At 38.5% G+C, this 25,447-nt stretch overlaps 4 protein-coding genes across 4 annotated transcripts; all 4 read left to right on the top strand.

The window, feature by feature from the left end:
* Positions 1 to 1,079: 1,079 nt before the first annotated feature.
* On the top strand, positions 1,080 to 11,765 carry LOC115815116 (odorant receptor 131-2-like). The gene is made up of 3 exons (XM_030778079.1): positions 1,080 to 1,155; positions 1,475 to 1,668; positions 10,809 to 11,765. The coding sequence occupies exons 1-3, from the start codon at positions 1,080 to 1,082 to the stop codon at positions 11,763 to 11,765; spliced, it is 1,227 nt and encodes a 408-aa protein (XP_030633939.1).
* A 4,102-nt stretch (positions 11,766 to 15,867) lies between these two features.
* LOC115815115 (odorant receptor 131-2-like) lies at positions 15,868 to 17,683 on the top strand. Its single transcript, XM_030778078.1, has 2 exons — positions 15,868 to 16,752; positions 17,585 to 17,683. The coding sequence occupies exons 1-2, from the start codon at positions 15,868 to 15,870 to the stop codon at positions 17,681 to 17,683; spliced, it is 984 nt and encodes a 327-aa protein (XP_030633938.1).
* A 751-nt stretch (positions 17,684 to 18,434) lies between these two features.
* On the top strand, positions 18,435 to 19,421 carry LOC115815114 (odorant receptor 131-2-like). The gene has a single exon (XM_030778077.1). The coding sequence runs from the start codon at positions 18,435 to 18,437 to the stop codon at positions 19,419 to 19,421; it is 987 nt and encodes a 328-aa protein (XP_030633937.1).
* A 5,018-nt stretch (positions 19,422 to 24,439) lies between these two features.
* On the top strand, positions 24,440 to 25,447 carry LOC115815112 (odorant receptor 131-2-like). The gene has a single exon (XM_030778076.1). It carries the CDS (start codon positions 24,440 to 24,442, stop codon positions 25,445 to 25,447), a length of 1,008 nt encoding a protein of 335 aa, XP_030633936.1.

The following is a 25,447-nucleotide window of genomic DNA, read 5'->3' as shown; positions in this document are numbered from 1 at the left end:
AGAGGGTATGGGGTAGGGGTAATAATTTCTTTTAGTCCTGTTTTTTTATAATGTCCTTTACCTGGACGACATGGGTCAACTGTGGAAGGAGGGGGAAGTGTAATGGAGCTACGGCCTGTTCCAACTGAGAGGGAATAGGCGAACGTTTAATTGTGCACCCTCGCAGCTTACCGGCAAGTGGTAGCAAAACAGGAATTGCAATGGTGGCATCTGCACCAGAAAATATGACTACAATCATCGCTTTTCTAACGTTTAGGGTGGCCAACTAGACGGTTAGAAAGTTTAGTCGAATTCTATCATTTCACACTTTCACCGTGCAATAATGTATTTTGGTCAAATACTTACGGTGTAGATGCGGCCATTGGTTGTCACAGGTGAAAGACCCGACTGCAGAGTTGCTGGGATATTTGTAGTTGGAGATGATGTCATTCCCACGGACTGTCGCAGTTATGGGAAATATGGGGGGATTTTAAATTTGTCAAATCACAGAACTAGGCATTTTAAAATATCAATGAGTAAATTTCTAATTGAGTATGATTTGGTATGGGTCATTGATGTAAATTATTATAATTTTAAATTATTGTAAGCTGTTGTGTCTGTATGTTTCTTTTTCTTTCTTTCTTTCTTTTTGTGTGTCTAAAGTTAATTTTTTTTTCAATTAGAAATGGTTTCTCCCCCCGGCTTAAAAACACCAGGGCAGTTCACACAGGGGGGAGTGAGACGTGAGGAGAGCTAGAGGAGCATTGTAATTGAGCTGGTGAATCTAGAACTTGGAAAAGTTGTTGACGCTTGTAAATAGAGGATACTTTTTTTTTCTTTCTTCCCATTGATCATCATTATTATTATTTTCATTTTTGAGGGAAATAGGTTTTTTTTTTATTGTTTTTTTGGTTTGGTGGCACCTGTTACTGGCTGGTTTGGGACCCTCTTCACTTGGAAAATCACCGTGTGAAACAAATAAAATCTACAATCTTTGGCTTCGCACAGCACCTTTCCTGCCTCTTATTCCGTGACGCAAGGTCATCCTTCACAATTGGTGTCAGCAGTGGGATCCACGTAAAAGGAGGACAGCGCTAGAGATGCCACCCAAGACCAGGCAGGACAAGGGAGGAGAGTTGGGCCTGCAGTTGGAGCCAGAGCCAGATGGTGCCCCAAGTACGACCGAAGCATGAGGCACCGGGACAGCGGTGGCACCAACAAGATCTGCAGAGGGGATGGATTGGAGAATCACCGTGTGAAACAAATAAAATCTGCAATCTACAATATCTACAATCTACAGTCTTTGGCATCGTACAGCACCTGCCCTGTCTCTTGTTCTGTGACGCAAGGTCATCCTTCACATATAGACTACATCAAGTTCTGCATTGCCACAACCATTCCAGTCAAAACATTCAAAAAATGTTTCTTTCAGAGAGTAAGAATCCTCACAGGTCATGACCCAAAACTCAGGTCATGACCCAAAATTGAGCTGAAGACCTCAACTCCTTCTACACACGGTTTGACACCATCAACTGCACAGAGCAATGCAAGGCATCACTGGAGACCCTACCCATCACAGAGCCAGCATACCCCGTTCCCTTCACAGTGGAGGATGTATGCCAGCAGCTAAGTCAGTGTAAGCCGGGCAAGGCCCCAGGACCAGATAGCATCCAGGCAAGGGTGCTCAAGGTCTGTGCCACTGAGCTCTCTCCCCCATTATGCACTCCATCTTCAGTGAATCCTACAGAACTGCCTCAGTACCCACCCTGTGGAAGACATCCATCAGGAAATTATCAGGAAACTCCACCACCTCAACATCCCCCCACTTCTCATCCACTGGGTACACAGCTTCCTCAGCAACAGACCACAAACAGTTAGAGTGGGCACTGTATCATCTTCATCTACCATCACCAACACCGGAGCCCCACAAGGTTGTGTCCTGACTCCCTTCCTTTTTACCCTCTACACCAACGACTGTGTCAGCCTTTCACCTGTCACCACATACCTTAAATACCCTGATGATACTGCCATACCAGCACTCCTCAATGACAATAATCGTTTTAGACTATCAAAACTCCATCTCCCACTCTACAAAATGGTGCTTGGATAACCACTTGTAGCTGAACGTAGTGAAGATGAAAGAGCTGATAATTACCACCTCTAGCACACACAACACAGACCATAACCCCACCCACATCCCCGTCTGCATTAACAGCAAAACCACTGAGATAGTGGATTGGTTCAAATATCTCGGACTCACTCCAGACAATAAACTGTGCTTCGAACAACACACCACGGACATCCACAAATGCTGCCAGCAAAGACTTTCTATCATCCCCCACCTTCTGCTACTGCTGTACAAAAGTATACTCCAACCCATTCTCCTTTATTGCTCCCCCTGCTTCTTCAACATGCTAAACGCTTCCAACAGGAATAAACTTACACGCATAACACACAATGCCTCAAAAATTATCGGCCTCCCCACCCCCAACCTCCCAGATCTCATCAGCAATGCCATTACACGTAAAGTATGTTTAATCGCACATGACCCCGGGCATCCACTAAATCCATTCTTCACACTGCTTCCATCAGGTCGTCGATACAGATCCCTGTCGATACAGATCCCTGGCTTGCAGACGGGTACGCTATAGTAGGAGTTCCCTCTGCCATAACATTGAACAAAATACCCCGGTACCCACCAAATGCTAAAATTCTATGTATATGTGTATAGATGCTTGTCTAAATCTGTGGATTCATGATGGAGGGATGTATCTTTGTTGGGGGTGTACAGTGTCATTCATGTATATTTTATTTATGTCATGTCATGTTTATGTTAAGTGTACATTGTGCTTGTGTGAGGCAAATCGTGATGGTGGAATCGCATGTGAGGCTTGTACAACCGTGACAAATTTCCTTGTAAAGAAACTATCTATAACTGGATTGAATAATGTAACTAAATTCCTGTAGGGACACACAGTTTAACTTTGTTGCAAAATTAAGCCTTTCAATTATGCTTTGATTATTACTTTTTTATATTTTAATTGCGCAAATCATTCTAGGCCAACTTTTCTATTTTTTTACTTTTGGCAACATGTCAAAGAGTGAAATCACAGAGGAAACAGCTGAAAATCTGCCTTGCTGGAAGTCTGCTTTTGTTTAAAATGTGTGCTTTTTAAAACTGAAATACAAAAATTAATAATTCATTTTCACAAATGAGAGGAGTTTAGGTGCATCTGCTGAGCTGAGAATATTTTAATAGCAAAACAAGGGTATACAAACAACAACAAACAATTGAAGAATACAAGCACTGAACCAGACCAGGCTACAAACAACTTTGATTCAATGGTCAGGCTGCCTCTGGTGGCAACAAAAAGTCAGCATCCACTTCTTTATGGCCTTAAAGATGAGAAGTTTTGTACAGCACTTGTTTACTATATGTGCTGTAAAATGAATCCTGTCTCCACTGAAAAAGAATAATAAATAAATACAATGAGATGTGTAGTGGAAATTACCCAGAGTTCTGTCTAAAAGGAAAGTAATGATTGGAAATTGACCAAGGATCTGATCTAAAAGAGATTGCAGGATAGTAAAGAGTCAGTTTTTATTGTCATAGGGGTAAAAAAAATGGTTTGTAAATACATATTACGTGTGACCTCTGAATGAACTAGAGTAAAAATGTTAACGATGTTGCAGAAATTAGTTTGTCATAATTAGAGTTTAAGTGGAACCATTGATTGCAGTGTAAATAGTGGCTATAGTAACTTTAACTATGGTATATAACTATAACTATAGTGTATAAATATGTAGAAAACAGCAGAGACTTAAAGTACCTTGGAGAAACTTTTTTTTTCTTCTTTTCTTCAATATTACTTTTGAATGATTCCTTGCTATTTCAGATCAAACACAAAATTTGAAAATGAAGTCTGGTTCAACTTACTATTGCCCTGGACTCTCAATGTGTTTTGATAACCGCAAATTACTTTAATGCCTGGTGCAATTTACATTTCTAGGAGGCGAATCTGGTGATAACAGAGTAGAATTCTGTTGTTATAACCCCCGGTAGCTCTGTTAACTTTTCAGTTTGTTTGCTGAAATATTTCTGATAAGTATTTCTCTGTGCATTATGCTGGCAATAGGGGTGCCGTAAGAGGGGCGTGGGGAGTGCAGAGGGGCGGAAGAACAATTCCAAGGGCCCAGCACTGACAGGGGGCCCTCATAGAACACTATTAATAACACTATTAAGGTCTGGGGGGCCCAATATTATATTCTTTCATAGGGCCCAAGATTTCTAGCGGTGCCCCTGACTGGCAATCATTCTCAGTAAATGTTTTGCTCCTTCACAAATTTCACATTAGAAACTACTCCCTGGAAGAGTTAAAAGCAAAGGGACACTTTTTGTATGCAGCCATGACCTAAATGTTAGAGAAGCGGGCTTGGGACTGAAAGGTCGCTTGATCGAGCCTCTGGACCAGCAGGAAAAACGTGGGCGGGGGAGTGAATGAACAGCGCTTTCCCCTTCTTTCCCCTCCTTTCCCCTCCTTGAGCAAGGCACTTAACCCCCAACTACTCCCCGGGTGCTGCGGCTGCCCACTGCTCCTGGATGTGTGTGCTCACTGCTCATGGATGAAATGAAATGCAGTGGATGAAATTCTCCATGGCGATCAATTGGCAGCATGTCCTTGAGTGCAGCTACTACTTCAGGTCCATGGTCCACGATGCCGGTGCACATGAAGTGCAGCAGCTACTTACCATGATCCTGAGGACACACAGATCATCCGACCTGTGTATTGTGTGTATATGGCTAGGATGACAATAAAGAGAATTTCATTTCATGTCATTGTGGCTGGTGAAAATGTCACTTAGTTCGGAGAAACCAGAGCATTACTGGGGATTAAATAAATACAAAGCCGTTCTGTGTGATCACTTGAATCATAAGGTCAAGAATTTTTGTCCCAAAGGAAGTAGTTTCCTACAGAATGACAATGGCTCTGCTGTCTGGGCATGTCTGTTCAACAAAGACAGTATCAACTAAATGCCATGGACATCTCAGTCAGTAGATCTCGGCTCAGCTGAACACTTAAGGGAGGTTCTGGAGTACCATATAAGAGAACATTTTCTATTACCATAAACAAAACACCAAATGATAGATATTCTCATGAAAGACAGTTCAGACACTTAAATAATCCCTTAATCCCTCAAGACGAAATATCTCAAAATAACTCAAAACATTGTTCATTTCTTGAAAAACCTTTTTTATATTTCTGCTTATTCTTCATTATGGTCCCCTGAGGGAAGTTAGTCATTGGCCACCAACTTGCATATTGTATAAAAAGACAGGACTTGAACATGAGACATTCACTGGAATGTAGATACAACTATATCTTCAGTTTCCACAGTGCCTTAAAGACAAATTAACAATAAATGGTAACAACTGTCACCAACTTTGTGGCCCACACTTCTAACACAATGTAACTCTTCTGTTCCAGTGCCTACCATCCCATAGCTTTATTGGCAACATCCTTCAAATACAGTGTTCGACTTGAGAAATGCACCTTTATCTTATCCACATGTGGCACAGTGTTAAAGCATATGTTGTTCAGATTTTTGAAAAATGTCCCCTTCTGCTCTGCTACCTGATTCTCTGTAGCTCCTCTTTGGTTCAGCAGTCATGGAAAAGGACATGTGTATTTACACATTGAAAGTAAATCTATATCTACATGGTTTAAATGACCACCCTCTCAAATACTGAATCCTTCTGTTGCCTGGTTACTATTTCTGATGGTGGTCCTCCAGTGTGGGCATGTGGCTGCAGACGGTTTTGGTTTATCCCCTCCCCGAGAGAGCAGTGATGGTCGAGGTGTCACATAAGAACACAGCATTGGTCCTGCCATGAACAGCTCCAGTATGATAAATTACCTGGAACTGGAAGGGGTAAAAGGACAAGAAGCAGCACATGACACATACTTTTGAATCTTTGGTCTTGACTTTTACCAACAGTTTCACTGGAGCACAGTCAGTTCCCTGTGTGATTCCCCCATCCTAGCAGGAAATAACTCAGTATTGTCATTCCCATTGTGGGTGAAATTCCAAATGAGAATTTGGGCCAAATGAGACTGAGTCTAACATTGGGTCAGATGCAGTGTAAGTTTATTGTATAGTTCAAAAGGCATACAACAAACTCAATCAGGTCCCGGGAGTGACTGACGCCTTCTCACAAAGCACCGGTTTTTATACACGTTTTCTCAAAAAAAAGATACACATTACTTTGTCTCTTTGTATGTGGGGCACCTCTGCCAGCCCATCTTCACAGACCCCTCTCATCGCTGGTTTATGTTACTTTATTATTGTTTAGTTCCTTTACGTTTACCATACGTCGTCACCAATATTTACTGCCCTGCTAAGTGGTGGAGTAAGATATATCACAAACCTGGAATATTTCACCTTCTCCATATATTATGACTGACCACAACTGACCGACCTTATCTCATATGCTGTCCCCTAAAGGGCCACACAGGTCTCTTCTTTCTGAACAAAGAGAACTTGATGTTTCTTACAATACAAAGGATTGTACAGTTATAGCTGTTAATATAAACGATTACATTGATTCACCACTATAATAATGAATATATTATTGTTACATTGTTTGTCATGGTTACTACAGTGGTTATCTTAAAGGAGAGTAATATTTCTCCAACACCATTTAATAACCAAGCTCTCCTCTTCAGCTGTGGTATAAATGCTCAATTGCAGCAATAACTTGTAGCCCTTATGTGGAATGGGATTCTCTTTAACTGTAAAGCCCTGAGGCGACAGTACAAAGCAGGGGTGTCCAGGGGTCTAAATGCGGCCCAGGGGCAGATTTTAAATGGCCTGTGGCCTCTCCCCCAAAATATACTACGAGTGGCTCGCCACAGTACCAGTGCTACAGTACAACATTAGGCCTTGTGGTGGTGATGTGAATTGTGCTATTCAAGTGGCCCACCACATAATAGCAGCACTAACTACAGTTTGTAGACCTGCAAAATAGAAATTAAGAAGAAGAAGAAATTAAGAAATTAAACTTGTCCCTTAATAACAAACCGATAGGTTATTCGGTCAGTAGCCTACCAGTCATTTGCTATGGCTGCAAAGAAGCGCAAAATTGATAGCCTCATATGATCTCACTTTCTCCTATCAAGAGAGATGGAAAATCCACACTTAAACCTCAAGAAAACTATACTTTTGTCAAAGTTAAGATTGTAGTGAAGTTAGCTCCTTCCTAAATATCCAAGAGTGACTCTTCTGGACAGTTGGGAGAGCTTGTGCTTACTATAATCCACTTGACTGAAGATATGGCACACCTTTACCTGTGGGCCCCTCAGGTTTCAGTGTGAACTATAGAGAAGATAATGGTACACTCATGGAGAGGCCAAAGGATGATGTCCATCAACCACTGAAAAGTGCCTTATGTTCCAAGACGCTGAACGGCAAGTGCACTGGTGAACTGGTACAACCTGACAGGGGCTGAAAAAGCTGTCCTGATTGTAGATTTGAGAGAAGACTGCCAATAGCTTGCCAACATGTGATGTTTTACTGTAAGTAGAGCCAGAAGCCCTCAGAAACACTGTGTACACGGGAAACAAACCTCTGAAATTACGTCCCACCAGGTTAGCCACCTCAAGCCCATTCTTGAATTCCAGCCAAGACTGGCAGTGTTTGGGGTGAAGATCCAGCTAGGTGCTTGGGATATTTCTGTATCTCCCTTTTGTAGGAAATGTATTGAGGGTTATGATTGTAGATAATGTACTACTGGTTAATGTAATGTAGGTAATATTGATTGGAACGGCAGTAGTTGCTTAATCCTGCTGTTTATAATTTTGGGCCATGGGTTTTGATGGGTAACATAAAAATTGTTCATAAAAATCAAACAGTTACTGAAGTCACAGGTTTTTAAAGCTGTAGATGCAGAAATGATATGAGAGAAGCATCACAGAGTAGTTTCTATTTGTTGTTTGCTGTGATATTCAAAAACAGTTATAAAGGGGACGCAAATAGAGAACTAACAAAAACGCACATGAACGGGACTATCAGACCAGGTAATCAAACTGAGACAATTGAGATAAAGTGAAGTAAACACAAGATTAAATGAAAATAGGTGGACTACAAAATACTGGAGCAACTAACACAGAGAAAGTCCTCATGATCAAATATAGTCATGAAAACCAGTGACATGAAAGTAAGGTGTCTGAGAAAGTTTGATTCAACACAAAGTTCAAGTTTTCCTGGTGAGTTTGATCTAACAATACCTAAGAAGATGCAGTTATCAGAAGAACAAGTACCCCTACAAATGCAATACAGAAAAGGTAGATTAGCTTGCACTCTAGCTGAGTATAGTTGAGTCTTCAGTTTCTTTAGTGTTCACTGGCCGTCAGAGCTGACCTGTGAGAAGCCACTGTTGAGTGCTGATCTTTTGTTCATTCATAATTGTCAGGGAAATCACAAAGCTCCCTGCAAATGACAGGAGCAAACATTTCTGAGGAGATCCAATGCCTTTGGATTCCACAGTAGTGTACATGCATGTCGTGTATGACAGCTTGTCATGTATGATACCGTCGGCATGAATCCAGAAGCGTGTGGTGAGGAGGGCCAATAATTTTTGCTTGTACCTAGGTCGAAGGTGATGTACCTATGCCACCTCATCTGGCCTCATACGATCCCACTTTCTCCTATCAAGAGAGATGGAAAATCCACACTTAAACCACAGGAAAACTATACTTTTGTCAAAATTGAGATTGTAGTGAAGTTAGCTCCTTCCTATATGTCCAAGAATGACTCTTCTGGACAGTTGGGAGAGCTTGTGCTTATTATAATCCACTTGATATGGTTCATAACATTCCCATAATTACATGTGTTTGTGTTTGTACATATTTACATGTACATACATGTATACTTTCTGTCTTTGGTCATAATAATTGAACTTCATTATTTTCTCTGTCCATTTGTTTCTCTTGGTCACAATCCAGTTGTACGTTAACTGTTATCTATTGACAATATGTCCATGTAAATGGATGAGTGCCTCAGATTATCAATAGTATGACTATTAATTGTTTTAGGTTAATTACATATCCACATCAGAAATTACATATCCATATCACAATCGGTTGGCATATATTGGCAAGGTGACCTTGTCATAGTCTGTGTTATAAGAGACTGCAGCTTATAGCTTGCCCTAGCATACAGTACAATACGATACATTGACCTCATTAAGCACATTAGGAACGGCCACTAATCATGACTCATGGTTGTTTGCATTACTGTCCAAGTTTGAACTGGGAACTCTATTAATAGTTCCCCTAGAGTTTTCTTAGCTTCTGTGTGACTAATTAAGTCTTGTGAGAATCGTTAAAATCTCATTTATTATTAAATACTGCCCCTTATTCCAGCATTTGATTGGATATATTTTATTTGTGTTGTACAGAAAACACAGTGGAGAATTACATGTTTTTATCAGGTAAAACAGTATCATTGTGCTACCTTTGTTGATGGAAACAACTTGGTACACAAATCCAATACCATGACCTTTGAGCTTTGAAAAGACTTCAGAGGAAAAAAAAACCAAAACTTTCCATGCTAATATGAACCTGCTGATGAACATTTTGATGGTGCTGTGATCCCTGAAAACTGGACACAGCTTTCATGGTTATTCTGTTAGTATCCACTGTTTGCCATCCTCTTGTTCCTGCGTTATTCACTTCCACCAAGCTCAGTTGACTTCCAAACAAAGATTCAAACAAAACTCATCTCAATTATCCACGTCCTTTCAAAGAAAATAGCAAAATTGGCCGTTTAACTATGAATATTCACTTTTGTACTTTCTTAACTTTCTTAAGCTAATAAAGTACAGTCAGTCCACCTTATCCACGGGTATATGGTTCCAGGACCCCCCCCCCCCCCCATGTGCAAAAACCGTGGATGCTCAGGATACTTATATGAAATGATGTAATTTCACCCTATATGTGTTCATAACTTGAAACCTCACCTATAGGTACCACTAAGAACTGCTAAAACCCACGTAAGTCATGCTGACTACAGTATTCTAGCGTACTGTATGCCACAATAAGAATACAATTTACTGCACAGTAATACTACACACCAACATACATAAATGTACCGTACGTTAATAACACACAATAGAACACAATATATATAACACAATATATATATATGTGATTGTGTGTGTACTTTTTTTTTCTTTTCTTTTTTTTTTTAACCACGGTTGGTCAAAACTGCAGATGCCAAAGCGCAGATAAGGCAGGCTGACTGTACTGTACTTTTCTAACAAATGTTTCAGCAGTGGCTGCAGTACACACCTACAGTAAGGGCCGACAGTACTTCAAGGGGGAAGACATTAAACCCTGATAAAAATAAAGTAGCTGTCCCAAATGTATAGTTAAATGTACATTTTTAAAAATCTTAATCATGACATAATTGACATTCATGCAGTACACCCACTTCCAGCCCAGTTCCCAGCTGTAACTTTAGAGGCACATTTTCGTCACTCTAATATTTAAAGCAGCCTCCCCAAACATACTATAAATGTTTGCGCCTAAGATTGCGTTAAGGTTTTTCTCTTTGAAGGTTATACACTCCATGCCACAGGTAACAACTGAGCTATGCATGAACACAGGAGGAACCTGATAAATTGCTGGATTGTTGATTTTGTTGCTGTAATTAATAATCATTTACTTGATACTTACAAGTTTGTAAAACTACATATGACTTAAAAAACGAATTGCATACAAATACAAAATTTTTCCTCCTGTTTTCATTTAGATTTGTGCATGATGCAGGAAGACAGCGACTATAGTGAGAACAGCAGTGACTACCAGATGCAGTTGGTGAATGTAGATCCAGTGAGAAGGACCATTTCAATGACATTGTTTCACATTTCTGTTTTGCCCTTTATCTACATCAACTTCCTCTTGTTTTTTGTATTCTGTAGGAGAGAAGCTTTTCGATCAGAGACACGATACATATTGTTTGCACAAACTGTGCTGGTGGACTTAATTTTTCTTATATTGACAGATTTTGTGGTGGTTCTTTCGTATACTTTCACACTTACGCCACTGTTGTTTTGTATCCCATTATGCATTATGATGGAGATGGCCTCAAACTGTACACCATTAACCATCACCGCTATGTGTGTGGAGCGTTATGTGGCCATCTGCATGCCACTCAGACATGATGCTATTTCTACCACCAACAGGACAATGATTTTGATCCTTGTGATTTGGATCTTAAGCTCCTTCAATCCATTTGTGGATCTTTTCATTCTCACAGCCACATCTTCACAGGAGTACTTATCACAAATCACTTTTTGCCACTATGAAATAATGACACCACAGGACTGGCATCGCAACATGAGGGGTATTTTCTACTTTTGTACATTAGTGTTCACTTTTGCGATTGAAGTCTATTGTTTTGTGATGATTACATTAGCTGCACAAGCTGCTTCTGGTGGCAACAAAAAGTCAGCATCAAAAGGACAACGAACCCTTGCACTGCATCTCCTTCAGCTTTTCTTGTGCTCAGTAGAAGCAATATGTCCCTACACTGAAGCCTTTGTTATAGAGATTGACTTTGAGTTGTTTTTGACAGTTCGCCTTTTCAATTTCATTGTGTTTGGCACAATCTCCAGGGCAGTGAGTCCACTTCTTTATGGCCTTAAAGATGAGAAGTTTTATTCAGCACTCGTTCAATATACCTGCTGTAAAATGAATCACACCTCATCAGAAAAAGAAAAATAAATAAGCACAAGGAGTCATGCAATGAAAATTCTGTCTAATAGGAAAGTGCAGGATAGTAAAGAGCAAATCTGTATTGCCAGAGAGCAAATCTTTTTGTAAATACTTAGAATATACAAATTATAAATCAGTAAAAATGAAAATGGCTTCAAACTGGTTCATCTTGAATGAAAATAGTTTGCCACTAAAAGACTGCGAATGGTATTAATGTTGCGTCAAGGCCAAAATTTCGGACATTCCCCACTGACTCCATCTTACTGCACTCCAAGCCAAAGAACATCACATGCATCCACAGATTACAGTTTGCTACCAGTAAAAATTTGAATTATTAAAACAAAATAATGCATGTGCAGCAGGGATCAGATAACTGTATGCAGCACCCATCTCTTTGCAGCCGAGTTCAGTCACTCAAATGTCCCCTGTCTATATCAGCTCTTGGCCCTCTTTTTTTCCTCACACCTCACTCTCAAAACACATTTCTTCTGTTGCATGTAACTACGACTATGCCATTAGCCTACTGCCCAACCTGTCCTTTTTAAGAGTATCTTCTCAATTTCATTAGTGTTCTTGTTCATAGAATATACTAAGTAAGATAGTGTAGATAAAATATTGTGTTTTATAAGCTACTGGATAACTTTCAAATGATTAGGGCCCTGTCCACACGACAATGGAGTGTTTTGAAAACAATGTTTTTCTTTTGCGTTTTAAAAAGCTTCTCATCCATATGACAATGTTTTGAGAACTCGTCCACACAGATTTGCAAAAACGTGTGAAAACACTGTAGTATGTATGCCAGGCCAGTAGGCGCAGTGTAACTTTGCCACTCAAATATATAAACACCACAGAAAAACACCATGTAAATGAAAATAGCCACGCGTGAGGTGGGGCCGTGTGGTAATCTTTTCAAAAGGTTCTGTATTCACCTGTCTACATGGCGACAGAAAGGTTTTGTTTTCAAATGATTCCACACTGGAGCCCAGTTTCAAAAGTCTGCGTTTTCAGGACCAAAAAATGCCGTTGTCATGTGGATGAAAGGCCAAAACACAGCAAAACTTATCTGTTTCAACAAAAACTCTGTTTTCACCATTATCATGTGGACAGCCCCTAAGTTCTCATGAGAAATCCTGTACATTTTTAACTTCTTTAATTGAAAATAAAAAATATATAATTATCAATAACAATGTGCAAAGTTTTCACTATGCAGTGCTGTTGTTCCCCATGTGACTTTAAAGTGATCTGTATCCTTCCTGTGGAGGAGTGTTGTCTGCATTTTGAGAAGGAATCAGACCATATAAACTGAGTATTTCATTTGTTGTAAGTACAGGTATTTCTTTCACTCAAAGCACATCTGAATCAATTAGTTACTAATGACATTTTAATGGAATGAGAGATACTTCCTGTAAAAGAATGCTTTAACAAAAATGGTTTAGGAATGTCACAAATATCAATGTTCATCATCATATCATCATAAAGAAATATAAAGAATGCAAAACATAACACAAGGATGGATACTGTGTTCAGACTACCCTTCCTAAACCCATTAGTTCACACATGACTGCACATTTTAAGTGAACTGGTGCAAAGAGCACAAGCATCTGTCAGCTAAATAGTCAATAGAAGACAAATCTTTCACCCTGTTTTTAGCAAAATGATGAGTTGAAATGTGATGCATGCCGAAAGGAACCTGCAGACCTAAATGCTTGTTTCCTATGGTGAGTGGTTCTGGGGGCTTTATTATGATGTGAGGTGCATTTTCAGAGAATGGCTTAGGTCTACCCAACCCCGAATTGTACTCTCACACTGAGAGTGGCAAGAACGTCAAAGCAACCGGAAGTCATTCATTTTCTATGTGAGCCAGCGTCTTTAAGAGGCAAAGAGCGGTGCAGTGAGGAGCGCCGTGGCAAGGGCAGTTTGAGCATCAGAATAAAGTTGAAGTTTGGTTAAATTTATGGTAATGAGATATGACACGGTTCGGCGGCAACCAGTTGGAATTTAGAAGTGCTCCCCACTAGAGAATTCTAGAGAACACAATCTTGTAAACTTTTGTTCCCGCCAAACATGTAATTTTACTTAGCATTGTTAGCATGGTAGCACTTAGCATCACTGCAAAAGTCACACCACACAAATGGCTTACAATTATGGCTTACAATTTATTTCGTTAGTTTATTTTGTTACCAAATTTGTCATTATAATTGTTCATTTCTTTCCTTAATCGATGAATTTCTCAGCTTCACATTTAAAAGATTTCATGAGTTAACTTGTACCCTACTTGTGGTCAGTCTGCAGATATTGGTCGACACGTTTGTTTGCCTTTCAGCCCCTTTAAACAAGTACCCACCTATCTCATCAACGTCAGAGCGTCCACAGTGTTCGATAGCGTTGTTGGCAGGGCGGCTTGAGTGAATTTTAATGCTCTCGCTGCTCTCAGTGTGAACGTACAGTAAGAGAAATAAGATAAATGTTGATCATTTAAAATCCATTCTGAATGATCACCCTCATCCTAGGATGAAACACTTATACAGACATGAGTAACTGGGGGTGTTTACTAATATGAATCAGTGCACCAGGCTAAAGGTTTACAGTACTACTGCACTGATTCAAACAGTGTGTCTGACAAAAGTCTGTATCATCATCATCATCATTATTATTATTACTATTATTATTATTATTATTATTATTATTATTATTATTGTTGTTGTTGTTGTTGTTGTTGTTTTTGCTGTTGTTGTTGGTGTTGTTGTGTAGAAGCATTATCAAACTAATTCTCTTTTGCACTGTGTGCTTCTCTCTCTCTCTCTCTCTCTCTCTCTCTCTCTCTCCCCCTCTATGCTTCTCTCTACTCATCAGTCGGCGTGATGGGGGCATGTCCTCATACTCCTCTAAGCAAAACATTTTTCCCCGCTGACGAACTTGTCAGAAGGAGAATTTCACGTCAGCTATCAAGTGATGAAAATTTCCTATGCCCCAGCAAACATCCATAAATCCACTTTGGGTTTACCGATTTCTTACTGTCTACTACGAAACGTACATTATAACAAATGGCGTTCCAAATGGCAATCAAAATGTTAAGGAGCCCATGATTTCACTTGTGGCCCCTACCTACTCACCTACTCATCAATACACAATAAGTAAATGAAGAAAACAATTTTTAATTACAACATTTCCAACAATAAAAAGCATCCCATTTTAATACTTGGTGCTCCTCAGATGGCATTGCTTTTAGTGTTCTACGAATGATACTGCCATCTCTTAGAACAAAGAGTTCTTTACTGTTTAACATGAAAATCGCTGTGGAGATGAAGATCTGCTGATATCTCAGTACATACTCAGAGACTGTAATATAACAAAATACTCTGTTTCCTGCAGGCCTAGTTTTCTACACAGTATTGTGCAATTAGTCTGCAGAAATTCACTTTAGTTCACTTTATGGTTTAACTTGTTAGGATTTTTCAAATTCATATTGCAAATACTTGACAGCAAGACGAAGTTAAAATTTACCATATTAAAAAATTACAGGACAGGATCATCATTTTCTCAAAATTAAATACACAGCGCTTTCAGTCCTGTCTAGGACAATGAAAATGGTCAGGGATAAGTCTTCGAGGATTTTTTTTTCTAACTGTGAAACATCCATTTTGCAAAGCTGCAATTTGTGTACATGTGTAGTTTCTGTGAACTTTAGTTGTGTCAAAACTTGATCTGTGAACAGTGCAGTGGATGCCACCTTAATTCAAGAACTATACTTATTCAAGCGTTGTCTTTTTAGCAGTAATCTAAATAAGTCCTTTGAATTATTAACGAGGATACTTTGTGCATTCTAAAAGCCGCATTACCAACACATGCTTTTTACCACTCCTGCCAACCACAACAGTTGTCGCAAGGGCAAATCTAAGACCACCCACTTTCAGCTATTTCAAAATAGTATAAAAGGGACACATAGCCCAATGGTTGTACAGACAATATTTGTATCTGTAAGTTCTTTTATTTCTTGATGTGATTTAATTTACTTCAACACCTGTTTACATGAATGTGAGTGAATTGCTTTCATTTTTTTCCTTTTTTAATCTTTGGAATGTGAAACTCTATTATTGACCTTTTTACAGAAATGCAGAGCACAATTAATAACAGCAATGTGAGCATTAATTTGGGATTTTCCTCCTTGAGACCCTTAAGTGAGAAAATATTGCTTGTACAGGTACTAGTTGGGATTTTTCTGTATGTCAATTTGTCAATGTTTTTTACCTTTCTGAAAAAGGAAATTTTCAGAGAGGATACTAGATACATTTTGTTTGCACAAACTCTCTTCAACGATACTGTCCTTATGGTGATAACTGACTTGGCTTTACTCGGGAGTTATTATAAGCTCCCTATCCCAGTGATTCCATGTTGTATATTTTCCACAGTTATGAGCTGGCTTAATGTTTGTACTCCTTTGACACTGGTGGCCATGTGTCTGGAGCGCTATGTGGCTATCTGCATGCCACTGAGACATGCTGATATCTCCAACACCAGAAACAGACTGACTGGTCTTCTCATCATTTGGTCTGTCAGCTCTGTAATACCCTTGCTTACTCTTATTGGGTTTATAGCTGTGGTCCCACATAGCGTTATACTGTCTTCTGCAGTGTGCACTGTAGAAATGCTGTTAGTATTAACGTGGCAGGCTCAGTTAAGAGCAGCTCTTTTACAGATATACTTCATCTGCATGTTTGTCATCATTGTGTTCACCTATATCAAAATTATGATGGCTGCAAGAGCTGCTTCTTCAGACAATAAGAAATCTACATACAAGAGTCTCAGAACAGTACTTCTCCATGCCTGTCAACTCTTCCTATGCTTGGTTCAATTTTTAACCCCATATATAGAAATGGCAGTTATGCAGATTGATTTTATGCTGTTTGTCAATGTAAGATACTCTAATTTCATAGTGTTTCTTATTGCTCCACGATGTCTAAGTCCATTGATTTATGGACTAAGAGATGAAAAATTTGTTCTTGTTTTAAAACAAAACATATTGTTTGGACTTCCAAAACTGATTTCAGCATTTTTTGATGCTAATCAGTGTACACTAAAACATGTCAAGATAAGACCACTACAAATTGTACATTTTTAAAATCAGTTAAGGCATATCTTATTGCTCCCTACAAGCATTAACTATAATGAAAAAGTGTCTTTTTAAGGAAATATTAATAATCAAATTCTTCCTTTTTTGTTACTCAGCGTCAGCCATTATTCAAGTATTATTTGTGTGCAGCTTATCATTCCATAAACAACATATTTTATACCAGCTGGTTTATCAATGCAAAGCTGCATATATAACCATGACCAAAGGAAAATGATGGATTCTGAATTCGCAAATCTCACAGTATGTTTTTACTAGGGAATGATCAGCTAGATTTCATGGCATTTTGAGAGCTTGTTTTCAAAATCAACTTTATTCTGTCATTGACTTGATCATGCTAATGGGTATATTTTTAGAGTTGGATTTTTCCCCCTTTGTTGTGCTTTAATCCACTTCTATATCCCTCAGTCTAAAAGCATATAGTGTGCATCCCACTGACTATGTGACTTGATACCATGTGCTGCAAACAAGAAATTAAGCACTTCTTTTTCACTTTCATTCAAATATGTTTGATCCTAAAACGAGAAGTGAACTCTTTGAGACATATGGGCTCATTATAACTCTTGGATACATCAGACAGTTTTTATTTATCACCAGGACCTTGCAAGAATGAGCTTCTGGGTTTGTAATCCTGGTTATGTTTGCTGTCTGCATGGAGGTTGTGCGCTCCCCCCTTGTTTGTGTGGGCTTCCTTCCACAGCCAAAGACATGTATGGAAGGCATCAGATACTCCTACCAAGACACTGGCCCAAATTTGAAGTTGGTCCACAGTTGTTTTCTGGCAGCGACCTACTGCTAGTAAGAAGTTAGGATGGGATAAATGCAAAGGAGAATTTCCCTATGGACATCAATGAAGTGTGTGTTAACTTTCATGGAGCAGACTTCTGCACTGATAGACAGTGATGCTTAACGTTTCTAAAAAACATGAGAACCGTTTTATTTACTCTTACAACTCAGGTATTATGCAAACACTGTACATTTCGAATACAACTAATAAGGCAACAAACTGATCAATCAATGCGGCTAATGTTGTTTGTCAACCACACTATAATACATAATGGCAGTATATTTGCATATTATTTTTTTGATAACTGTTAACTGTCCCAGTTAATGACAACTGTTGCTACATAGGGCAAAGAGAAAAAAAATTCATGTTTAAATTTTTGAAAATATTATAAAGAATATTTATAATTATACGTCTGAGCAACTAGTGCTGCTCTTATTGTTTTTCAGTACAGAATATAGTATGACTGCACTTTTTTTTGTTAACTTCACTGTTTGATGGCAACTGTTGCGCAAAGGCAAAAAATAAATAAATAAATAAAACACCCACAAGTCATGACATGGTATAAATAAATGAGAACCTTATTGCAAACATCACTTCAGAATAGATCATTCTTAGTGTGTGCACATGCTCTTCTCTGTGTTGAATACAATTTACATCATTGTGAGTAAACAAATAATGTTTTATTGTTCTCATTTTTATCTTCACATTTTTTTCAACTACATGCATTATGCTTTTTAGTTTTTGAAATGAATTTTTTTCAAAAATGCAGAGCATAATTAATAACAGCAATGTGAGCATTAACTCAGGACTTTACTTCTCAAGACCGTTAAATGAGAAAATATTGCTTGTACAGGTACTAGTTGGGATTTTCCTATATGTGAATTTCCTGATGATTTTTACCTTCCTAAAGAAGGAGGTTTTCAGAGAGGATACTCGGTATATTTTGTTTGCACAAACTCTCTTCAATGACTCTCTTCTCATGCTTTTGACTGATTTAGCCGTAGTTTGGAGTTACTACAGTTACCCTATCCCAATGATTCCATGTTGTATACTTTGCACACTCATGAACTGGCTTAACGACTGTACTCCTTTGACACTGGTGGCCATGTGTCTAGAGCGCTATGTGGCCATCTGCATGCCACTGAGACATGCTGACATCTCCAACTCCAGAAACAGAAAAATTGGTCTTCTGATCATCTGGACTATCAGTTCTATAACATCATTTGTTAGTCTGTTTGGATTTCTAGCTGTCAACCCATCTAACATTCTGCTGTCTTATGTTGTGTGCAGTGTAGAGGTAATGCTAACATTTACCTGGCAGGCTCAATTGAGAGCAATACTTTTACAGTTATACTTCATCTGCATGTTTGTCATTATTGTGTTCACCTATATTAAAATTATGATGGCTGCAAGAGCTGCTTCTTCAGACAATAAGAAATCTACATACAAGAGTCTCAGAACAGTACTTCTTCATGCCTGTCAACTCTTCCTGTGTTTGGTTCAATTTTTAACCCCATATATAGAAATGGCAGTTATGCAGATTGATTTTATGTTGTTTATCAATGTAAGATACTCTAATTTCATAGTGTTTGTTATTGCCCCACGCTGCCTAAGTCCACTAATTTATGGAATTAGAGATGAAAAGTTTTTCCTTGTTTTAAAAGACCATGCCTTGTTTGGTCTTCCAAAGATTATTTCAGGTGCGTTTCATGTCAACCACGATAGGTCACCGCAAATGTTATATACTTGAAATGTGTTATGGAATATGGTAATGTTCCAAACACTAACATAACGGAAAAAAGTATTTTCTTTAACAAATGTTAATCACCAAATTTTCCTCAAAGGAATATGTGATGGATCCGGCCTTCACTAATGTCTGTCTGCAGTGCTCTTTATCCTTTGTTCCTAAACTGCAACCTCTCATTAAGCACTGTCTGTATACACCTCCTGATTCAAGCATATTTCATTCTTCCTTTTGTTATGCCTTCAAATTTTATGCTCAATCATGATGAAAGAAAGATAAAAGATTCTCAATTAATGAATTGTGCAGTATCTGTTCAGTTTTTGTATCTACGTTGTTCTGTGACCGATTTGATCAGTGCTCAAAGATATAGCTTAAGTCCTGGACTTTTCATATTCCACTGATATGCATGTATTCATCCATCCGTGGGTTTAAAGCAGGGGTCACTAACATGGTGCCCGCGGGCACCAGGTCGCCCGCAGGGACCACATCAGTCACCCGCAGGCCAGTTCCAAAAATAGCACTAATCACCAACGAGCTCAGTCTAAAATTTTATTTAATTGTGCTGTGTTTATTTAAGTCTGTTTCCTACCTTGTTGAATCATTCTAAATAATTATTGTGATGAATCATTAACGTGATCAGTGTCTTCACGTAGAATATCATTAATAATAATATAAAATTAAAGGTAAACCGTGCAACTTTGTTCTTTCAGAAGTGTACTATCAAACTGGTAGCCCTTTGCATTACTCAGTACCCTTGGAGTAGCTCTCAGTTTCAAAAAGGTTGGTGACCCCTGGTTTAAAGGCATATCAGCCTATTATTCAATGAAGCACGAAAATACATCACTCACTTAACTTATTTTTCACTCTCATAAAATTCATTTTACCTTTCAAGGAGAAATGTCCCTCTGAGACACATGGTCTCATTTAAGCTGATGGATGCCTCTGACAATGCTCTCATCAAACGTTTGTGGGAAAACTATTGTTTTGCATTATGATTCTAACTTTTGGAAGGAACCTGTGCCTTCTGACTTATTGTCATGATGAAGTATTACTATGGTAGTAGGGACCTGTGCTTGCTAAATTACTATATGCTGCGATATGTATCTGTGTGTTAGAACAATGAGACTTTATTATGTGGAAGACAAGACCTCTGAGTGAACTGTGTGTCTGTAACACCTGGGGGAGTGAACACAAAGTATCCTGTGCTCCATGAGGAAAGTTATCTTGTAAACTCCCACACATGTCCTTGGACTTGTTTGTCTTACTGTATGAAAAGCTCTGCACTCCTTAACCTCAGTGAGAACTGTGCTCCATCTCTGAGGTGTGCTTCTCCCATGCCACATGATTTTTAAGACTGATTTATAATATCTACGTTGGTTGATTCTTCGGATACTTAGCAACTCTCTTCCAGATAGGAGACTTCAGCTCATACATTTAGATTTTTAGTTTTCTGTATTTTTTCACCAAAGATACTAATTTTTATAAATAAAACGATCTGAAGACTACATTGATTTTATCACTAACGGTCTGCCGTAAATTTAAATCAGTAGTTTTCAATGGCTCAACTGGTTTAAAAAATTAAAATAGAAAAAGAAAATAATATTTGTCGCTAGCATTTGGTTGTCTGGGTAATATGTAACCTGATCTAGTCTGATCTTCTCACTGGGTTTTACCTACAGATGAGAACACCTCTGCGTTCTACCACCTTCTGTTACATCAATGGTTTGCAGGCCTTGATTTTTTTCCTGCACTCTCACAGGATGTTGGGCATAGCAAGGTTTTTGCAATTTGGCATCAAATTAGGATATAGAGTACTCTTAGTCAGTAATCTTGCATAGGTTGTTCATTATCATGCTTATTGAATGTCACAGTGTAAGCAGCCAAAACATGATATATACTGGTTCATTGAAATAATGTATAAATTCTGCTGACAATTTGGTTTTTGGCATTCCGAACTAAAATACCGTAACCACAATGGTCAGATTATTTCTAGACCACCCTGTCCACAAAAAACAGATTACTTCTTCAATGAGCCACAAGGTCATGGGTGCGTACATGAAACAAGCAGAGGAATCAAAGGACACAGCTGTTCTTTGACTGAATTTTACAACAGACGGTATTAATGAGGTAAATAGCTTTGAGAGTCGTTATACAACCAATGTCAGTCACACCCATTCTAGAAATCCCAGAATGGACACCTGGTCACAGATGTGTTTTAGTTGCAGATGAGCACCCCTCTAAGTTCCACCAATGTCTTCAACATCAAGACTTCACAAGCCTTGTTTTTCAAGCCTTTGACAAGACATACAGTCAAACATACATCAAGTCTAAGAGACAGATAAACAGTAGCTGAAGAAAATTTCTGCATCTGCTGAATTTCATGGCATTTTGAGAGCTTGTTTTCAAAATCAGCTTTATTCTGTCATCGACTTGATCATGCTAATGGGTAAATTTTTGTAGAGTTGGATTTTTTTTCCCTTTGTTGTGCTTTAATCCACTTCTATATCCCTCGGTCTAAAAGCATATAGTGTGCATCCCACTGACTATGTGACTTGATACCATGTGCTGCAAACAAGAAATTAAGCACTTCTTTTTCACTTTCATTCAAATATGTTTGAACTCTTTGAGACATATGGGCTCATTATAACTCTTGGATACATCAGACAGTATTTAATCGCAGATTTTTGGTTTTCTGTATTATTCACCAAAAATGTTCATTTTCCATTACATATTAAGTGCCCTCAAAATTACATAGGTTTACATTCCGAATACACAGTGTACAGTGATGTTTCCAAGCACACACAACAGCAGACTGAAATTTCAGTATGGTTTCAGGAACATGGTGGTGAGTTTACTTCACTTGCACGTATTCCACAGTTTCCAGATATCAGCATGCTGGAGTATCTTAAACATGAAATGGAGCAGGCTGCTCTCAGCATAAATAAACTCCATACAGCAAGTTGTGTAGTAATGTCAAGCAACAAAATGTGCTCACAGGTTATTGCTCTTCACAAAGCTCTATCCTCAACTACATACCTGCTTGACCTTCAGTGACCTTCACTGGCTGAGAAAGGAAGAAGTACCAGACAAGCCCAGAAGCAGCATAATGGTGTACTGGTTAGCACCAAGACCTTGCAAGAATGAACTTCTGGGTTTGTAGTCATGGTTATGGTTATGGTTGCTGTCTGTGTGACCGGTCTGGTCTGACACTGTTAGAACTCGTTGTGTTGTATATTATGTATAATAAGAAGACAATCTCTGGTTGACCAACCAAGGGGCAGGATTTATTCTGTCCTTTTTACAGCGTCCAGCCGACTGTGTGACACACAAAAACAGCAGTACAAAAACTTCAAGCGATCGTCTAAATCTATGTGTCTCTCTCCTCATTACAGCATCCAGTTGACTGAGGAGAAACCCGCGAATGTTTCTTTTAAATGCTAAGAGCTAATATTAAAGTTCAACAAGAATATGAAGTTATAGCAAAATATACACTATGCTTATGGAAAAACAAGATTAATAATACAAAATAAATTTACACGACAAAATAACAAAAAGGGGGAGCTTACAGACCAGTGTGACACACAAAAACAGCAGTACAAAAACTTCAAGTGATCATCTACATGTATGTGTCTCTAACAGAGGAGCGAAACAGAAAATTAGACCGCATGGTAGACCAAACACGCGTTCCGCTAGCCTAGCCCGAGACCGAGACCGGAGACTAGCATTCTATGTAGAAGTACTGTACACCATAAATAATAAAGAAAATTAACATGCACACAAAATGAATATTACATCAACAAAAAAACAGCATCTGTCACCTGTTCAAGGTAAGATTTTCGCTTCCGTTTAGCATTTCTACCCCCGCTTTACCATACTATCAGCATGAGTACCGGTGTAAACCTACCTCTCCTCATTACAGCGTCCAGTCGACTAAGGAGAAACCCGCGAATTTACAAAGTAACGTCACAAGATGTCAGAGGTCACAAAATAAAATTACAATAGATAAAATAAAAGCTCCCCAAAAGACAAACATATACATAAGCACGTGTATACAGAAAAACAACAAAGGTGAAATAAAAACGTATTATATTTACACATCGGCTACATCTGCATGGAGGTTGTGCACTCCCGCCTTGTTTGTGTGGGTTTCCTTCCACAGCCAAAGACATGTATGAAAGGCATCAGATACTCCTACCAAGACACTGGCCCAAATTTGAAGTTGGTCCACCGTTGTTTTCTGGCAGCTACCTACTGCTAGTGAGGAGTTAGGATGGGATAAACGCAAAGGAGAATTTCCCTATGGACATCAATGAAGTGTGTGTTAACTTTCATGGAGCAGACTTCTGCACTGATAGACAGTGATGCTTAACATTTCTAAAAAAATGTGAGAACTGTTTCATTTACTAGTACAACTCAGGTATTGTGTAAACACCGTACGTTTCGAAGACAACTAATAAGGCAACAAACTGATCAATCAGTGCTGTTGTTATTGTTTTTCAATCACACTATAATACATAATGGCAGTATATTTGCATATTATTTTTTTGTTAACTGTTAACTGTCCCAGTTAATGACAACTGTTGCTACATAGGGCAAAGAGAAAAAAAATTCATGTTTAAATTTTTGAAAATATTATAAAGAATATTTATAATTATACGTCTGAGCAACTAGTGCTACTCTTATTGTTTTTCAGTACAGAATGTAGTATGACTGCACATTCTGTTTTTGTTAACTTCACTGTTTGATGGCAACTGTTGCGCATAGGCAAAAAAATAAATAAATTAAACACTCCAAGTCATGACATGGTATAAATAAATGAGAACCTTATTGCAAACGTCACTTCAGAATAGATCAGTCTTAGTGTGTGCACATGCTCTTCTCTGTGTTGAATACAATTTACATCATTGTGAGTTAGCAAATAATGTTTTATTGTTCTCATCTTTATCTCCACACTTTTTTCAACTACATGCATTATGCTTTTTAGTTTTTGAGATGTGAAAATTTGTTAGAGACATTTTGCAAAAATGCAGAGCATAATTAATAACAGCAATGTGAGCATTAACTCAGGATTTTACTTCTCAAGACCTTTAAATGAGAAAATATTGCTTGTACAGGTACTAGTTGGGATTTTCCTGTATGTGAACTTCATAATGATTTTTACCTTCCTAAAGAAGGAGGTTTTCAGAGAGGATACTCGGTATATTTTGTTTGCACAAACTCTCTTCAATGACTCTCTTCTCATGCTTTTGACTGATTTAGCCGTAGTTTGGAGTTACTACAGTTATCTTATCCCAATGATTCCATGTTGTATACTTTGCACACTCATGAACTGGCTTAACGACTGTACTCCTTTGACACTGGTGGCCATGTGTCTAGAGCGCTATGTAGCTATCTGCATGCCACTGAGACATGCTGACATCTCCAACTCCAGAAACAGAAAAATTGGTCTTCTGATCATCTGGACTATCAGTTCTCTAATGCCCTTGCTTACTCTTATTGGGTTTATAGCTGTCAACCCATCAAGCACTATGCAGTCCTCTGTAGTTTGCAGTATAGAGATAATGCTAACATTTACCTGGCAGAGTCAATTAAGAGCTGTTCATTTACAGTTATACTTCATCTGCATGTTTGTCATTATTGTGTTCACCTATATTAAAATTATGATGGCTGCAAGAGCTGCTTCTTCAGACAATAAGAAATCTACATACAAGAGTCTCAGAACAGTACTTCTTCATGCCTGTCAACTCTTCCTGTGTTTGGTTCAATTTTTAACCCAATATATAGAGATGGTAGTTATGCAGATTGATTTTATGTTGTTTATCAATGTAAGATACTCTAATTTCATAGTGTTTGTTATTGCCCCACGCTGCCTAAGTCCACTAATCTATGGAATTAGAGATGAAAAGTTTTTCCTTGTTTTAAAAGACCATGCCTTGTTTGGTCTTCCAAAGATTATTTCAGGTGCGTTTCATGTCAACCAGCATGGACTGAAATGTGTCAAAACAAGGCCACTGCAAATGTTACATACTTAA

The sequence above is a fragment of the Chanos chanos genome, chromosome 6 (assembly GCF_902362185.1).
Source record: "Chanos chanos chromosome 6, fChaCha1.1, whole genome shotgun sequence".
Lineage (NCBI taxonomy): Eukaryota > Metazoa > Chordata > Actinopteri > Gonorynchiformes > Chanidae > Chanos > Chanos chanos.
The sequence above is the reverse complement of the archived record's forward strand: the minus strand, read 5'-3'. Positions and strand labels throughout refer to the sequence as shown.

Excerpts from the sequence above, each read along its gene's own strand:
- LOC115815112 (XM_030778076.1), top strand. The coding sequence starts at position 24,440 with ATGCAGAGCATAATTAATAACAGCAATGTGAGCATTAACTCAGGATTT.
- LOC115815116 (XM_030778079.1), top strand. The coding sequence starts at position 1,080 with ATGCCACCCAAGACCAGGCAGGACAAGGGAGGAGAGTTGGGCCTGCAG. Across the intron at positions 1,156-1,474 it reads AGAGCCAGATGGTGCCCCAA|ACCTCAACTCCTTCTACACA; the intron begins GTACGACCGAAG and ends ATTGAGCTGAAG. Across the intron at positions 1,669-10,808 it reads TCCAGGCAAGGGTGCTCAAG|GAAGACAGCGACTATAGTGA; the intron begins GTCTGTGCCACT and ends TGCATGATGCAG.
- LOC115815114 (XM_030778077.1), top strand. The coding sequence starts at position 18,435 with ATGCAGAGCATAATTAATAACAGCAATGTGAGCATTAACTCAGGACTT.
- LOC115815115 (XM_030778078.1), top strand. The coding sequence starts at position 15,868 with ATGCAGAGCACAATTAATAACAGCAATGTGAGCATTAATTTGGGATTT. Across the intron at positions 16,753-17,584 it reads GACTAAGAGATGAAAAATTT|CCAAAGACATGTATGGAAGG; the intron begins GTTCTTGTTTTA and ends TTCCTTCCACAG.